The 17,565-nt window shown below is 39.5% G+C and overlaps 3 protein-coding genes across 3 annotated transcripts in view; 2 read left to right on the forward strand and 1 right to left on the reverse strand.

Annotated features, from left to right (window-relative positions):
- Positions 1 to 2,049, forward strand: part of gcfc2 (GC-rich sequence DNA-binding factor 2) — an 8,332-nt gene extending 6,283 nt beyond the window's left edge. Inside the window, exons 13-18 of the mRNA XM_005915056.3 lie at positions 354 to 475; positions 608 to 684; positions 921 to 987; positions 1,076 to 1,222; positions 1,310 to 1,446; positions 1,687 to 2,049. Of these exons, the coding sequence (XP_005915118.1) occupies positions 354 to 475; positions 608 to 684; positions 921 to 987; positions 1,076 to 1,222; positions 1,310 to 1,446; positions 1,687 to 1,819 (683 nt within the window). The 3' untranslated portion in view covers positions 1,820 to 2,049. The remainder of the gene's footprint in view (positions 1 to 353; positions 476 to 607; positions 685 to 920; positions 988 to 1,075; positions 1,223 to 1,309; positions 1,447 to 1,686) is intronic.
- Positions 2,050 to 2,939: 890 nt separating this feature from the next.
- LOC102296739 (saccharopine dehydrogenase-like oxidoreductase) lies at positions 2,940 to 11,980 on the reverse strand. Its single transcript, XM_005915057.3, has 12 exons — positions 11,507 to 11,980; positions 9,425 to 9,537; positions 8,499 to 8,579; positions 7,275 to 7,404; positions 7,087 to 7,136; positions 6,806 to 6,936; positions 5,922 to 6,039; positions 5,607 to 5,726; positions 5,423 to 5,479; positions 5,202 to 5,313; positions 4,917 to 4,998; positions 2,940 to 4,242 (listed from the first exon to the last, which is right to left on the reverse strand). The coding sequence occupies exons 1-12, from the start codon at positions 11,703 to 11,705 to the stop codon at positions 4,152 to 4,154; spliced, it is 1,284 nt and encodes a 427-aa protein (XP_005915119.1). The 5' UTR covers positions 11,706 to 11,980; the 3' UTR covers positions 2,940 to 4,151.
- Positions 11,981 to 12,106: 126 nt separating this feature from the next.
- Positions 12,107 to 17,197, forward strand: tfb2m (transcription factor B2, mitochondrial). Its single transcript, XM_005915058.3, has 10 exons — positions 12,107 to 12,259; positions 13,322 to 13,631; positions 14,078 to 14,267; positions 14,441 to 14,532; positions 14,682 to 14,835; positions 15,100 to 15,248; positions 15,547 to 15,636; positions 15,740 to 15,799; positions 16,028 to 16,176; positions 16,819 to 17,197. The coding sequence occupies exons 2-10, from the start codon at positions 13,344 to 13,346 to the stop codon at positions 17,006 to 17,008; spliced, it is 1,362 nt and encodes a 453-aa protein (XP_005915120.1). The 5' UTR covers positions 12,107 to 12,259; positions 13,322 to 13,343; the 3' UTR covers positions 17,009 to 17,197.
- The last annotated feature ends 368 nt before the right edge of the window (positions 17,198 to 17,565 follow it).

Consider the following 17,565-nt stretch of genomic DNA (forward strand, 5'->3'; position numbering starts at 1 on the left):
TATGCAAACTGCAGGGGGTCCAGGAGGGGGGCGGTGAGGGTCTTGAGATGGGAGAGAACCAGGCGCTCAAATGACTTCATGACCACAGATGTGTGTAGCTTTATGCAGCAAAATTAACAGTCCATACCAAATGAATTACCAAGTCACAAGTAACTAATATTTTACAGTAGTCTCCCTTGCCTGGTATAGTTATATTGGAACGAAGGTTTGCCTTGAATTCCTCTTAGCCTTTTATATTGATTGCTCTCTGCTGGTCTTTGAAAAATCCATATGCACATTATAATGACCTCAACTACAGACACGAGATGTGTCAAATACTGACCCTGCCTGTCTTTGTGTGTCTTTGTTTCCAGCTTATGTGGAGCTGGTGTGGGATCCCATGTCCCACCAACAGTCTGTCTGTCTGACTGATGTGTGCCACAGTCTGAAGGAGGACTATTCTGTCTTTGAAGGAGAGCATAGCAAGCCAGTCAAGGTAAAGCCAACACTTACACATTTTTCAAAACAAAACTCACCTTTGCTGTTGTCTTTTACCATTTAAAACGTGCCTATTATTTACTGGGTCGTACTTTCAGATACATATTTTGTGTATTTGTCTCCCACTCAGGCATTCACAGAGGCTCTGGTTCGCAGGCTGAGAAGCTGTGTAGATGAAGATGTCTTTATTCCCCTGTACCCCAAAAAGTGAGTTTCTGTTTGATGTGTTTAAAAATGAATATCAGGTGTTGAGTACAACACCTGCATTTTGTATCATTTTGTTCCTTATTTGATACAAAGTATAGTACTTCCTTGTATTAAATAAGGAAATGTATCTAAAACTCTCTTCAGTCATTAGATAAAATTTTCAGTTAATAGTCAGAGATGGTCCTTTAAACCTGTTGTATTTGCACTTTATTTATACTGTCTGATCTTCTATTCAGGTTTCTTGAAGAGGCGTCTTCACCTCAGCGTCACTTCAGAGATCAGCAGTTCTGGACAGCTGTAAAAGTACTGCTCAGACATTTGTGTTGTGTCAGATTTTGACTGTATTTTGAAACTTCTCAAGCTAATATCAATTGCATTGCTTTTCATTTAGCTCTTAGGCAATATGGGGAAGTGGGATTTACTGCTCCCCGAGTCTGTATTGAAGGAACTGATGCTGGAGAAGCTGTTGAACCGATACCTCATGACCACACTGTGCAGTCAGACGCTGTCCAACAATGCTGTTTATGCATGCAAAAAGGTATTTGAATGCATCACAGTTGTTGGTGTTCTACATATTAGTTTGACGTTGATAATGATGCTTTATCACTCCTCGCTCCCTCCTCAGATAGCAGATGGTTTACCCCCGTCTTGGTTTAAAGGGGAGAGCACCTGTTTGCCTCAGCTCCACAATTTCAGAAACCACATAGTTCAGAAAGTTCATGCCATCTGTAAACAGCAGCCTCCCACAGATCCCAACACCAGGTAATAAAGCATGTTTTTGTAGAAAACAGTAAGATAAGTCAACATCAAATAGATGCCCTTTTTAAATTAATTTTATATTGCTAGATTTTTTTTGTTTCACTTGATACACAAGCTAATGGAGACTTTCCTGCAGTGTGACAGCAATATTTCTATAAAGTCATTATCTTCATACGTTTGTGCAGATGTTCCCCACCCCCACCCAACAAATGTTGTAATCAGAAGCATGTGTTTCTGCTATAGGGCTGCTGTGGTTGACCTACTAAAGGTTTTGAGTACAATCAGATGCCACGACTCCATCATGGCCATAGCAGAAAAATACCACTATGAAGATGCCATCTACTCTCATCAGCTGCTGAACCCAGAGACTGCATGAGTCTGAAAAAGATCAAGGGAAGACGGCTCAAACTGAAATACCAACCGCCTAATGTGAGGTGGCGTGTACAAAACTGTATGCTCCACCTTGACTGAAGCAATAGTTGAGATGAACACATGTTTGTAAAATAATTCACATTCCTACAATTTGGAATTGTGAATATGTCGCTGTTTAAACAGGATAATTGGATTTTTTTATGAATAAATGTCTTTTGTGATTGTTTGTTTAAACCTTTTGCCGTTTAAGGTGTTTGAAATCGCACAAACTTCTTTTCTCTTTAATCCCACTCCACATTCGATTTTTATCACTGACATCACTACACAAGCTACAGTCCTGTTGAGGTTTTCTTATTAAATTGTCCAGTTTCTTATGAACAGATGCTGACAAGACAGACATCTGAAGCAAGGACAGAAAGAAAGGAGATGAGCTTTGTCATCTCCTTTCCCGTGTCAGGAGTGTTTTTCTTTAGTTAATACCAATATCATCTGTCAGATCACATTAAATACAGTACACAGCACTGAGCTCAGTCAGGTCTCGCTTAAAAAAAAAAGAAAGAAAAAAAGTTAACCACATGAGGTTTACTGCATGAAAACTTTGCTTTTCTAACAATTATAATACATATTTTAGACATTACTGTACCAATAGTAAAAATAATTGAATATACTGAAAGCCCATCAGAATCACCTGCATTATTTCAGGTTTTTGAGGGATGTTTGTGTACTAGAAGACAGCTGTAATAAAACTGATCACTTTGTATGTAACTAAAGCTCCAGATACACAAGAGAGACAGTGAACTCGTGTGGCAAAGATAGTCTATGAGAGAACTCTCCAAAGTGTGTTGGTATCAGTTCAGTTTTTAAAAAAAAAAAAAAAAAAAAAAAAAAATCAGGATTCACTTGTGATTCCAGTCTCTGAAGTTAAATGTAATTTAGAAAATACTTAATAACTGCCCAAATAGGCATCAAGACATTTCACGATAGTTGCCAAGTGGCAGGACTTGCTCGTAGAAGAACTCTTAAACTTTCTTGTACTACTAGTGCATACTCTACAATGTAAACTGACTTCACAGGAAATGCAGATGATGTTTCTGTGACGCATGAAAAAGATACAAGACTTGTAATTATTTGCGGAGTTGGCTTTATTTCTGAGCAAAGCAAAGCACACCAAAACAACCCCAAAACAGCTTGCCACGTGCACACAACGCCCAAACATGAAAAACAAGTCTACGCTGACAAAAATCATCACTGCAGGTGAAACTAATCCAGTCAAAGGAGCAAGGAAAAGATGTTTACAAGCCCTGTTCGGTTTCATGGAGTAACTCATGCTGTTGGATGCACAGGCAGCTGGATTCATTATTCTGACAATGCTCAAAGGTAACCGTTTTGAAGGTGAACCCCTGGAAATTCAGGCTAAAAGGAACTAGCCTTTTAAAAAAATAAAAGTAATTAGTCCAACAAGCAAGGAAGATTTTAACTACAGTGACAGGCCAGGAAAGGCAGGCGTGTACATAAACACACAGCAGGTCTCTGTCCTCTACTATTGGCTTTACTTCACACAACCAGAGCAAAATATGTACAGCTATCATGTTAATGCTACTTAGTATTACTGCTGTACATATAAAGCTACTGTATGCTACAACGCTTAGAGTGCAGAAGTTGACTTTCCAAGAAAGAGGTGTTTCATGAAGTTCACAACAGCTGCAGTCCTCGAAAATCATTACAAATCTACTGCAAATAGTAATACTTTGTTTTAAACTGAAGGGAGCATGCAGTTTTTCCCCTTTCCTCGTGTCCAATTAGTCCCATTCTGTTTAAAGTGAATCCCAGTTGTGTGGCAACTTAAACAAGACTCTTTTTATTCTATTTGTTGCACATAGAAAATGTGTCTAACCAATTTCTCTTAGTCTGATTATAATTTAACATGCTTTCTTTACCATTTGTGTTTAAAGATGTGAAGTAAATCCGGTTCTTCCCAGAATTCCTTTTTCAAGTCGCCAGAAATTGTGTTAGTGGAGGACCATGCGAAACCCATTTGTTTTACTGCCCTTGGCTAGAAAACACTGCCACAGTTGTGCTTTTTTGTTTTGCAAGCAGAACTTTAATACATTCAAGCTGAAAAGAGACAAGCAAGTTTCTGACTAAGTGAAAAGAATAAATGTCAAAAATAACACCAGAAAAAACCCCCAAAAAACAATACCAGGACTTCATCTGAAACGCATCTGTCTTGTGATTAAACAGCTCTCTTCCAATGTTGGAAACTTTTCACTTCCTGTTATGCATATTAGTAAGTGCTCACAAAAACCTGGAGAACGGCAGCAGGGAGAGAACAAACTTTAGATGACAGAGAACTGGATGCCGTGCTTGTTGAGGCGGTCGACTAGTGTGGTCTTCGCAAACGCAGCTCCTGGAGTATATACTCCTCCCCTGGAGAATGTACAAAATTAACTGTATTAGACCAAGTCCCAGAAATGTCACCAAGTGAGATTCACTTATACATAAAACCACTACGCTTGTGCATTGACTAATATTGAATCATGACAGTGACTCAAATGGTGAAGCAATATATGACATTTTTCACATTCTCACGCACACATTTTGAACTTTGAAGCCGTTTTACACTAATACACCCTCACATTTCACAGCAGCATTTAACAGCATGCAGACTTCCATCTGGTTTATGAGTAAATTCAGTCATCCATTTTATTTGGGAGTGAGTTTAGATTATTATTTACATAGACTGGTAAGATATACTTGATGTTTTGTCATGTGATAAAGGCAGAGTACATCCTGGAGAGATCGCCAGTCTATTGCAGGGCTATCACAGAGAGTGAGCAGCACAGTGATGCTGCACTGCTTCCTGTGCGAAGTTTGCATGTTCCCCATGTGCTCTAAATTGACCTTACATGTGAATATGACTATTAATGGTTGTCTGTCTCTCTTAGTTATCCTATGCCAGGTGGTATAGGCTTAAGCCCCTCCCTGTGACCCTGAATTTTATAAGCTGGAGAGGGAGGTTGGGTGGATGAATGTTGTGGTTTGTAATTGAGTGTGAAGTCACATCCAGGTCAGGCGGTAGATGTGGGGGAGTGTTGACTCACGTTTTAGGCAAGGCTGCAGCTTCATTGAGAAGGGTTAGAGCAGCCTGAACCATGGCGATGGGCGTGGCCACGTATCCAGCCTCTGAATAACAGAAAGAAAAATTACTTGGATTAGACTTGGATTGCAAAGAAAGGCCAGGCTGGCTACCTGGGCTAATTTGTATTCCTTTCACTCCAGAGAAATGGTGCCATGTTTCCTGTTTTCAAAGACTTTTAAGAGTCTGCTGCATGGTGATTGCATCAAAGACAAAATCTTGTCTTTGATGACCCTTAATTTCAGATTACCTGGTCCTTGAACCCGTGTGCGAATTTTGGCGCTAGGTTTTTCTTGGGAGGTGTCCTGTTCCTCAGTGTAGCCCTCTCCATAGAAGGTAAACTGGAAGGATGAAGCCTCCATCTAAAACATGCCAGAAAACAGAACACCTTCTTTAGCAGACATAACCTTTTTTGTTCTGTTTTTATTTTCACATGGATTTAAGATTAACTGTAGACTGTTTGTGCGTTACCTGCTTCCTAGTTGGTCCAGCCTTCGAAAACATTCCAAAGGAGAAGAACTCTGGGTACTAAAGGCAAAGATTAAAAACAGATGAGTGTCACAGCATTTCCAAACACCCATGATGCATTTTATACTGTACAGTTACAGTCGACTGATATTATAAATGCAGTAAACCACATTTTGTGTTAGCTTACTTTGATGAGCAGATTCCGTCCAAAACTGAACTTGACCAAGAACAAGAACATCATGCCAGCAAACAACATTTTGATGATGTTTCCAATACCTCCTATTCCTGCATACGCGCCATACTGGACCTGCAGTTTATGATGAGAGGCAGTGAAATACAAGCGGCACAAATGTGAAAAAACAAAGTTGTTGTGTCCTGGACACCACGTCGTCACAAGTGACATTTAACACAAGTACAATGTGTGTAAAGCAGTCCCTGGATGTTAAATTTAAAAAAAAAGATATTAAAGAGAAACTAGCTAGTAAATAAATAAAAGACTGACCGGAGTGGCTTGACATTCCTCTGTCAGGAAGCGCTGAGTTCTCTTCACAACAGAGGGATCTGAGCCCATGAAGGGCACAGAGTACTGCTGGAGCTCATTACAGTAGAACAGCGCTCCCCTACAAATACAAGCATTTCAGGGATTACACAAAGTTATGTGTGGGGCAAGATGTAATACATCCATTTGTGCACTATGGGACTGTAGAATCTAACATAGAAATGATCTTTCTGTTATATCAAACACACGCTCATATATGCATCTACACATCAGTTTACATCCTATCAGTGGGATCATCACATCTGTGTTATTAGCTGCTTGCATGCACACAGTGGCTCATAACTGTTGCCAGCTATGCTCTTGAAATGGGACAGGTAACAAATTAATACTGGTATATACTAATCAGTACCAAAGTATTGCTAATCCCTTATCCAAATGGTGTTGCTAAAGATTTATATGTAATGTTAATTCATTTAACATGGTTATGATATGGTTGAGCGATAACATTTAAAGATGCTGTGCGGCAGACAGAAGTATTTAGTATCCTCTGTGAAAAAATGTAGTTGCACACAATAAATGTAGAAACGCCACAAGTACTGCATTTATTTAATATCTGAACATGGATGCTGTACCGGCATCTTCCATGCAGCCTCATACCTCCACATGAAGCCATCTCAGCCTCAAATCAAGGTAACACACACTGCTGAATAGTATCAGCTTCGGAGTACTGATAAGTACTGGTATTGACATAAGAATGAATAAAATTCTAACAACCATCCTTCATACTGTCTCCAGACTGTTTTTTTATGTTCATCCACTGCAATATTTACTCTGAGGCAGGCAATTTGATGCAAATCAAAAAAATACTTTAAATTAGCTTTGTGTACCTGCGTTTAAGCTTTGTGCCAACCGTGGGGAGAGGTTTGTGATTAAACTTTCTCCTAAGATTCTGAAGCTTCTGGCTGTCAGCAAATCCATAGATGGCTGACTGCCATGTGCCATCATGGATACACCCACCCTGTCAGAAGAAAACAGAAACACGCGCACACACACACACACACACGTGAAATAAGAAAATATGGAGACCATACGTAAAAATTACTGAGCACAAGTACAGAAGAACGTGTGTAATGAAGCTTAAACAACAAGCTGGTTCACAGATTCATACCTCAGCTCCTGCACTGACAGTCAGGAAGCTCTCCACGGCAGTCAGTGTACCTGTGGATAAACAAATACACAAGTTTATATCATTAAATCATTAACTCCATAGCCCTGTCAAAGAGAGCTTAAATTTGAATAATATTGTGTATATGAACATGTATACTGAATGTGTAGACTGTGTCACTATTTGCATACCCTTGAACTGGTCTCTGGTGTAGAGGACCCCCATGTCTGCAGGAATGGAGTCAAATCCACAGCTCCCAATGATGTACACACCTTTTTCAGCTGCCTGGCTGCTGTAGTTCAATTGCATGCCCTCCAGAAACTAGATAACAGCAGAAAGAAACTCAAGTTAAGGCGCACGCAGACACGCGCACGCACGCACTTGCACGCACGCACAAAAAGTCTTACATTTCTAAGATTTTTTTTAAAACTTTTTTGCATTTTTTAATTAAAGCATGAACAAGACAATTTGCCAAAAACACCTAAATATACTGTCACTGGAGGAAAGATTTTTTATTTTTACAAATGCAAAAAACACCATGTTCTCAATTCTTAAGGAGGGTTATATTTCATGTAGCTTTCATGCAACCTTTTGGAAATGAGAAATAGTCAGGGAATACACATAAACCTAATAAAAACTAAATTCGGATCACCAAAGCGTCTGCATCTGTGTTGCAGTAGGACTTATTGCGTCACACATGAGCACCTGACAGTAAGGCAGCTGTTGCTGTCATGGGACCCAGTGAGAAATAATTTTGTCTAACTAGCTGCAGCATCAAACTCAGCACATCTCCCATTTATTTCTAAACAAGAGCTGAATGTTAGCTTTGTGCACAGTAGAGGTGGGAATCACCATACATCCCACGATACGATATTATCACAATACTTATAATATAAGTATTGCAATTTTATTTATTATTATTATTATTATTTTTTTTTTTTTTTTTTTATTTATTTATGAAAACTATGCAGCCCATTCAGCAACTGAAGAATTTGAAAGTAAATTAAAACAAAATATAATTTTACATTAAATAAAAGTTTTAAACTTAATTAAAATAAAACATGTCTTAAATTAAAATAAGTAAACCATCATGTTTATTGCTGCCAAAAAAAGTTAAACACATTTGGACAGTGAAGGAATGTCAGGATTCTTGCTCAGAAAAAGGATCAACATGCTCTGAAGTCAGAGCACAAAAACCTTTTTTGTAACAAAATATCGATTTCTGCTGTCCCTGTATCGATACATTATTAGCAAACAAAATATCACGATACTACACAGTATCGATTTTTTCCCCCACCCCTAGTGCACAGTTCTAAATCATGTTTACCAGTGTGTGTGTGTGTGTGTGTGTGTGTCTGTGTTTTCCTCAAGCCAACATCAAACCCGAGGAAACCTTCATACATTACAGTACAAACCTGAGGCTCCCCACTGATGTCAATATGGTGTGCTCCATTTTCCACGCAGGCTTTGACCACTGGCTCCCCATAGAATCTGTACTATAAAACACAGACAGAAACTAATTGAATTAATTAATTTTCACAATTTTAAAAATTTGCCATTTTCCCCACTGCGAAATCCTTGTGCTACACAGGTGAAAATCCATCTTCTCCAACACACATCACGTAGCATTTGCTCTCAGGTACCAGTGTCTTTGCTCCCCCCTAATTGTTCAACATGAAACGATCCCTCCCTGGCTTTCCACACAAAAACAATTTGCAGCAAATCCTGTTGAACGTGTTCACTTCGTTGCCAGGTGTTAACACACTGGTTTATTTTAGATACGCAAGCAAAACCTAATATAAAAACAACAGGCTTCTGTGTCTGAGTTTGAAGAAAGCTGGCAGGGTACTGCTGTGCATTACAATTGTGGTTACTGTAGTCGAAGAATTTGATTAAATAATACAAACAAACAAACAAACCTGAATGATGCACAGGATGCAATTCAGTGGTGCTGGAAACCCACTCTTCATTCCAACTTTAACATAATGCTAGCTATTGTGTGCTACACGTCAGTAGCCTTCATTGTGTGAATGTAAGCTGAAGTGAACGCTGCTCTGAGTGAGTGAGTGAGTGAGTGAGTGAGTGAGTGAGTGAGTGAGTGAGTGAGTGAGTGAGTGAGTGAGTGAGTGTGTGAGAGAGAGAGAGAGAAAGAGAGAGAGAAAGACAGAGATTCAAAGAAGGAGAAAGAGAAAGAGATGGGGGGTGATAACTTATTCTTATGCCAAAGCAGGATGCCATCACACTAATCTTGGCAGTTTGTGTGAGAGAAAACTAGTTTATGTCATGACATGGAGCAAGTAATAATACACAAACACAAGCTTCTGTGGAACTGTCAACTTACAGGCCCGACGCAGTTGAGAACAATCACAGCCTGTTTGCACATGGCTGCAAGGGAGTCTGGTTCCCCGACATCTGCGACGATGATGTCCACCTCCGCCCTCAGCTCAGGCTTACCTACACATACAGCATTTTCATTCGTTTCGTATAAACCAATGAAAGTCCAGTTCACTGGACTTTCATTTGTTTATATGGAAGTCCAATGAATATGTCTGGCAGCATATTCACAGGCAGTGCTATTACACCCCAGCTATCACACTACTATCCGAGCAAATATGCAAAGTCGGTCACTTATTTTTGTCTGTGTAAACATTTTCTGTCATACTGTTAAAATTACAAGGAGCTATGATGATTGTTTCAAACTGGATGAAATGAGGGACTGCATAAAGGTCCAGAACATGAACTGTGTTAACTGGGAACCAGGAAAAAGCTACTCTAGTAAAGTCTATGAATAAAAACATGAACTTGTAAATGATTATAACAGGTAAAAAAAATGAAGCCAGCCTCCTAAAGGAATATTAAAAGTTTTGCCCTGATGAGATTAGCCTAGTTTAGTCAAATGAATATAAAAAGCCCCAAGTCATTTTACAGTCTGACAGAAGAGCAAGTGGTCACAGACACACATCTGTGGAGAATGAAGATGAAAAATATTACTTATGTGTAAAATATACTGTTTTGTTATTCCTGAGTTTGAGTTTTAACCAATAGACGTGCAAATGTGTGAGAACTCTGTACACCATTCGAGTGAAAACGAGGACAACATAGTGTAAAAGAATGCAGATAATGCACAGGCTGGAAGAAATATCTTGAATAACTAAGACATTAAACAGCATGAGTAATTTTAAAATGTGCCACTGTAACTATAGAAAGCCTCTAGAAGACAAACAAACACATAAGCCATCTTCAGTGCTCACTGAGAGGCTGGACTAGAGTGCTGTCATGGACGGGGATAGTACAGCGAACTGGTATGTTCCATCAGCTGTTGCACACTCCCTGAAGAGAAAGCCGAAGAGGATTGGACAATAGAATAACAATCTAATCCTTTGGAAACTTGAATCACTATAACAACAACAGAATAGCTCCCTGATCTTCAGCTAGTGATGGACTCAATTATCCATGTTTAGCGTGTTGCATAGATACAAATCATCAACCTGGAAACTTACTGCCATTCTAAATATGTTTAGTATATATCTGTTATTCCACACCACATTTTTGAATATATTCCTGTGAATAGTATTTCTATTTCTGCTCTGTGACTGCAGCAGCAATGGCAGAATTCCACGTGCTATTGATTATTTGACATATAAACTGATGATATTTTACTTGGATTTTCTGTTTGGGTAAATAAGACATTCTGTTAGATAAGAAAATAATCATGCGATGCATTCCTAGTTTCTTCCTCTGAAGGAATGAAACTGCACTATTTTGTTTGAAATGTTAATTAAAATAATGTTTATTTAGTTGATCAAGCAATAAGAGGCTGAGATAAGAACAATTTACAGCTTACTGTTTCAACAACTGGCAAAACTACTTCATAAACACTTTCATTTGATTATTTGCAAGTTGATTTAAGCATGTAACAAAATATAGTCATAGATTTTGAATTTTAACAGAGTAACGTATCTATAGTAGAAGAAGAATTATTAAGGATTAACCTTTGGTTGCAACATCAGCTTTACTGTACTTTGAGTTGAGGGTCAAAGTCACAGCAAATTCAATGTAACCCTGGCAATGTAACCATGTTTTAAGAAAACAATAACTGTAGCCCTGCATTGAAAACATTTATTATTATTTTTAAATTGCAAACAACACAAAAAACCCTTTATGAAGACATCCCAGCGTCAATAAGCATATGCGCTCATTTCTCCTCCTCAGGCTTCTTGCGGTAACAAATTGAAGTATAAGTGCATGCATTTCATCTATATCTTTATTTTATTATGTAAACAGTCTGTAAGTACGGATTTGTGTTTTTCCAGTTTTAATTTTCATTTCATTTAATTAAAATGTTTAAGTCAACAAGAATACCCTTATTTTAGTGACTATCTGCTTGTATATGCACAGCTTATGGGATCAATCGGATACATACTGAGTGCTCCGGCGGCCTGCTCCAGAACTTTTTCCAGCTTCTGTTTGCTCCTACCGGCCACGGCCCACTTCAAGCTCCCCTTTGGACCCTCGGACGCCGTCCGGGCCACCTCTTCCACCACAAACTGACCCGTGAATCCGGAGGCTCCGAAGATAACCAGATGGTACGGCCTGCTTGAAGATGTTTCCACACGCGCCATGGTGACAGCAGACAAGCTCGCACAGACACCTGCAGCCCTTGCACCAGGATCCTGGATCCAGTCTGACAGCCTGGCAGACTGCGTGCGTTTTTACGGCGCTCCTTGGTCTACTTCCGTAGCAGGATAATATGCTAATATTCTAGTAGATATTGACAGCAGTGGGAGTTTTTAGCTGTTTAAACAATTTCTTCCGAAGGAACTGGAGTTATTATATTATATTTAGGACAAAATTCTATGTATTGTTTAGTTTTCTGCGAAATATGTGTAACTTATATTGATTTATTCCTGTTTTTGAAAGTGTTTCTACGCTAGCCATATTAGGCCGACTACTTCCTCGAGTGTTCTGATTGGCCTACGCAGTAGTCGCCTGTCAGTGACGAAAGCAGCTGCGTCTTTAACACCACGAGTGTTGCAAAAACAAGGCACGCAGGGTTAGGTCAGGATGCGGTGGGCTCAATGTCACAGAGTTTTTCCAGCGAGCAGATAGACGAGAGTAAACGTTAAAGTCTGGATGTCTTCAGATTTGAAGCAACTACTGGATAATCTGCAGTGAGGTATGCTCGCGCTTTTCACTATTACATAACCGTTTGATATGATAGCTTTAAGAGAGGTAGCTAGCGCACTGCTAGCCTCTCGGCTAACAACTTTAGGTTTTAAAAATGTCTCTCGGGTTCAGGTTGTTTTGCGCCCTTTTGCCAATTAAACAATATGTGTGAGCTCCACTGTAAACTCTACTGTGATGTTGATAAGGTTAAGTAATAGTCAGCACGTGTGCTTGCTTATGAAAACCCACCCACGTGCTATCAGATGGGATTGTTCTGACTAGGGTGCACCGGTGTACCGGTGTTTGCCAGTGCAATCGTGAAATTGTCTATGCTAGCGGTCGATCATTTTATTGTACACTCTTGAAATTGGGTACGGTATTTGATCACCAAGCTGAGCAAGAGTAGGTAAAAGAAGAATGTGTGAGAAATGACATTTAGTCTTACAACGTATTCGTGTTTGTACGTATGTTTTTTGTTTTCTTCTCCCCTTATTGTCTCATCTTCCCTAAACTTAATATCAATTTCCATAGTTATGTTTCTGACACAGCTCTAACGGTCTACCAAACCTCCCACCGGTCTCTCACCCACGCCCCAGTGTATTTGCCTTCAGGAAATCTAATCCTTGTTCTCCAGCGTCTTTGAGAGGTTCCCCTCATAGGCACCAAATCCGACTTTTTTCCAAATGTTACACTTTTTCCCTCCCCTTTGAAAACTTCTCAGTTCCTTCATCCGTGTGGGGTTAAGAGCCTGAGTGTTCACACCTTGGAAACGTCTGGCATCGATTACTGCAACTCATTACTTTGGTTTTCCTCTGAAGCCCATCCATGCCATTCCCTTTCCTGTCTGAAAATGCACCTGTTTAAACGAGCATATTTACTCTTAATGTCTTCCACCTTTTTATATGTTAACTTGTTTTATTGATTTGATATTTTCTTTTTTTTATACTTGTGTTTAACTCTTCTGCATAAGGTGACCTTGAGTGTGCCCTAAAATCAAATGTGTTATTGCCTTTAATAATATTTCATGTCATTATAGTTATTGTGATTCTTCTTTTCTCCTTCTGTGCTGTAGCCTCTCATAAAGGTCATCCACCATGTCCACCCAGATTTGCAGAGTGGTGGAGCTACTGCTCCGCTCTGCTTGCTGCCATACTGTCAGAGGTCAATCTTGTTTGAGCAAGGCAGTGTGGACCCCTGTGGGTCCCTCTAGCCTCTGTGCCTCTGGTGTGTCTGTGCTTCAAAGGAGGGCCTACAGTCTGGACTCCCTGTCTTTAGGTCCTGGTCGGCCCTCACTTGGTCCAAACTCTCAACAGCCCCGTTCAGAAAGGACGTCCCCTTCTTCTGCACTCGCACACAGGAACCTGTCTGCTGTAGCTGTACAGGTAGATAATTTATTTCGGCTCTGATTGAAGACGATAGCCGTATACTGCATTTATATTGGTTGTAATTGTATGTTTCACTTTCATACTTGTATCTATTATACTTATATGTAGCATTGTAGTCTATGATCAACTTTATTTTTTTACTGCTATTATCTGACAGTATCTGCATTCCTGTAGGTACAATACAATCTGCACAAAATCAGCATATTTTGCTGGATTTGAGGTTGTTGTAGCTTTTTAAGGCTACTTGATCCACTCGATGTGTACAAAAAAGTATGCGTTCCTGGAAAAAGCATGCATACATCAGTTGCTTTTTGTTTTGTTTTTTTCATAAAATAATGAAACACAACTCAGCCCTGAAAACAACTCAAGTTTTTTAGTATAACTTGAGCTCTTTATACTGACAGTGCTGTTCACCCACTGTGTGCATTTGTGTGTTCTTACAGGGCCAGTGTCGTCCTCTGTGCCAGTATGATTTCCTGGACCTTGGGGAGGTAGAGGAGAATGTACGACGGGCTCAGGCCTGCAAAAAAATCAGACACTTCATAGTGGACCCGGACCTGGCTAATCTGGTAGCACAGCATCTAGGACCTGATCTACAAGATGCTAAAACTGTTATCTTTGAATGTAATCCAGGTATGGGTTTATCTCTACAGTGTTGTGCAGCATTCTTCCATCTCTGCACAGATGATGACGACAAACTTAGTGTTTTTTGTTTGTTTGTTTGTTTTTGTAATTTTTTAAACACATTGATATATTCAAATGTTATACTTTCTTATTATTGATGCATTTGTGCTTGTCTTTTTCAGGTCCTGGGGTATTGACTAGGACTCTGTTAAATGCTGGAGCTCAGAGAGTTGTTGCTCTTGAAGGTGATAGGTCTTTTCTACATGACCTGCAGGTAACTTTAACATCTCCATCTCATAATACTGGTTTTTGTATCTTTACAAAGTCCCTTGTATTAACCTAAAAATTGTAAAGTGTCATATGTCACCAGTTAATATTTCTCGTTGATGTATAATCCACACAAATAAATGTTCCCCTTTCTAGGAGCTAGAAGGCCGGCTTGATGGTCAGCTGGAAGTAGTTCACTGTGACTACTTTAAACTAGACCCCATTGGTCTTGGCAATGTGAAACCCCCAGCTATGTTCACCGATAAACTCTTCACTGACCTGGGAATCTCAGAATCTGCTTGGACTGATGGTGAGGAAAAACATAAAGGATTTTTATCCCTCCCCCTCTCACTGCAAACTACTTACTTTTGTGCTCAATAGTGCCTTGAATCCTAATTGGAGCAGACAAAATTAAAAAATTTCATAACAGGAACTTTTTCAGTCTTGAAATATATATTTTTAAAAAAGGAATAAGCTCATACTTTGTTTACAGCTTTTAACACATTTTACAGCATTGCATGAGTTTTGTACCAGCCCATTAAAGTGTGTCTTTTGGTAAAATGCCTTTGTCTAGACATCCCAGTGAAGGTGGTGGGTATCCTGCCGCAGCGTAATGAGCGTGGCATGCTGCTGAAGATGGTTTATGCTTTGTTTGAGCGGCTGTCTGTCTACAGATATGGAAGAATAGAGCTCAACCTCTTCATAAGCGAGAAGGAATACCTGGTAATTGAACAACAGTATTTTAAGCTGTGTAGAAATGACTGTGTTAGAGTACAAATTAGCCTGTATTTTTGTGTTAATTGGATGGATGATGTAGATTAAACACATTCTTGTACTTCCTGATGTTTTTCAGGGGCAGCTTTAAGCTAAGTTGCATCTGTACTAGTCTTCCCTGCATTATCATATTTGTGCTGATAACAGAACCTGTAGTTGCGACGAGTGTCTGCTCACTCATTAATCATTAATCTGACTTTCTTTAATCCTTGTGTAAAATATCCAACAACGGTTATCTCTCCATCAGAAACTAGTGACGCGTCCTGGTGAAATGATGTACTACAGAGCCTTTGGCGTCCTCTGGCAGATGGCCTGTGAGATTGAGCTACTGCATAAGGTACAGTATGAGGCAGAGCACTTTCTGTTAATGCAGTTGGGCAAAAACCAGTGATTTAAACAGATGTTTTATAGAAATGTTTGTTATTTTTGTCTCTGTGTAGGTGCCGTGGGAGTCATTTGTGGTGTCATCAAAGCAAGGCGTACCTAGCTCTAAAGGCAAGGTAAGGAAGGGAATAGGCTCAATAACTGTAATTGGGTAACCTTGATTGTATTTTATATTTATGGTAAATGGCCTGTATTTGTATAGCCCTTTAATTAGTTCCTATGGACCCCAAAGCGCTTTACACTACATTCAGTCATCCATCCATTCACACACTGGTGATGGCAAGCTACATTGTAGCCACAGCTGGCCTGGGGCGCACTGACATTTCCCCTCGTCCTCTCCTCAGCTTCCAAATGATCACCTGTGCCTGGTGCGCCTGCGCCCACGGGCAGATCTGTTCTCTGCAGGACTGACTCCCTCCAACGCATCAACTCTACTGATGATGATCAAACAGTGTCTGGCAAAGAGGAAGGTCAAGCTCATTGACAGGCTCAAGTAAGCAGTGCACACACTGAATTGTCTAGATTAAATAGCCAAAATATTGCACATGTATTAGAGATGTGCTCTTACTGTAACAACTGTACACACACCAGTTTAACACTGGTCTAGTTACTTTGAAAAAAAACCCTACATTTCCACATATTTGAGAGCTTTTGTTGTTGTTTTTTTTGTTGTTTTTTGTTGCCAACGTTCTTTCCAATTCAACAAAACAAGCCTTTGTGCTATTAATAACATAAACCAAAGTGTACTGATTATTTGATTATTCCAGGGTGGATGCTCTTACCTTAGAAAAGTACCATAATTTAATCCAGAGATATCTGTTTCTGCAGAGTCTTTGTCAAAGTCTTAAATGTCTTTGAAAGTTTCAAATATTTGGGCAGTTCCAGGATTTATAAGCTACACGGGATGGTTTTTGTCTTGAGAGGGGAAACATTTAGGACAGTTTGAGCAAGTATTATCTGTGCAGTCTCTTCAACTGTAATACACCATGCCTTTAGTGCTTCTTACAGAAGTTAGGACCATTTCCATTTAAAGAAAACAACAGTGGACAGAATCTGTTAGTTGCCAATCATTGGTGAGTGGTTTTAAGCTTCTTTTGCTATTCCTTACTGTGTCTCTTATTTTTTTGTTTTCTAGTCTCTGGTCACCAGACAGTGGCAGTAAACTGTTATCAGAGATGGGCATGTCGGAGGACATACTGACAGGCCACGTTTTTCCAGAGGAGTATCTTAGACTGTTCCAGCTGATGGACAAGAGCCAGGAATTCACACAGAGCTGGCTTTACGAAGAAATCTTGGAGAACACACAGAGGGAGGGTTGGGGCTAAAACCTAGACAAACAGACCATATATGTATAGATTTACAGTGTGCATACAAACACGTGTGCTATACTGATTATGTAATATAGATGATGATAATAATATAATATGTGGCAGAACTTGGAGATGCAGTTATGATGTTATCACAGTTGTATTTGTTACTGAAATGATTTAAACGTGACTGACAAACTCCACAAACTTCAGGGCCGCGGAGGAAGGACGTCAAATGTTTCGATAAAGTGAGATTCTCAAGAGGCGCGATTTCAGAGAAACGCACTTAAATATGACACTTGTTCTTTAGCAACGAGAGAAGGGGAAAAATGCTACTGTAATTAAAGTAAAAAAAAAAACTGTCTTAACAGTTACGTTTCTGCGTTATCACCAGAATCTCTGTTAACACCCAAATGGGTTCGTTCAAAAGAGGATACAAAATTTCTTAATTTTGCATGTGCTGTAATCGACGACTAGTACCGCTGCAGTTTTACTGAACAAAACCCCCAAGGTTTTGATACATAATCAAGGAGTGCTGAGTGGCGTCTGTCTTGTATATTTTTGTGTAATCAGTT

This window comes from Haplochromis burtoni, unplaced genomic scaffold (assembly GCF_018398535.1).
Source record: "Haplochromis burtoni strain Fernald_Lab_line unplaced genomic scaffold, NCSU_Asbu1 Contig_11, whole genome shotgun sequence".
Taxonomy (NCBI): domain Eukaryota; kingdom Metazoa; phylum Chordata; class Actinopteri; order Cichliformes; family Cichlidae; genus Haplochromis; species Haplochromis burtoni.

What these genes read in the sequence shown, in the direction of transcription:
- tfb2m (XM_005915058.3), top strand. Translation starts at nt 13,344, where the DNA reads ATGTCCACCCAGATTTGCAGAGTGGTGGAGCTACTGCTCCGCTCTGCT. An exon ending in TGTCTGCTGTAGCTGTACAG is followed by an intron (nt 13,632 to 14,077) that starts GTAGATAATTTA and finishes GTGTTCTTACAG; the next exon opens with GGCCAGTGTCGTCCTCTGTG. An exon ending in TAAGCGAGAAGGAATACCTG is followed by an intron (nt 15,249 to 15,546) that starts GTAATTGAACAA and finishes TCTCTCCATCAG; the next exon opens with AAACTAGTGACGCGTCCTGG.
- LOC102296739 (XM_005915057.3), bottom strand. Translation starts at nt 11,705, where the DNA reads ATGGCGCGTGTGGAAACATCTTCAAGCAGGCCGTACCATCTGGTTATC. An exon ending in GACGGAATCTGCTCATCAAA is followed by an intron (nt 5,480 to 5,606) that starts GTAAGCTAACAC and finishes CTTTGCCTTTAG; the next exon opens with TACCCAGAGTTCTTCTCCTT. An exon ending in CTGGACCAACTAGGAAGCAG is followed by an intron (nt 5,314 to 5,422) that starts GTAACGCACAAA and finishes GGCATGTTTTAG; the next exon opens with ATGGAGGCTTCATCCTTCCA.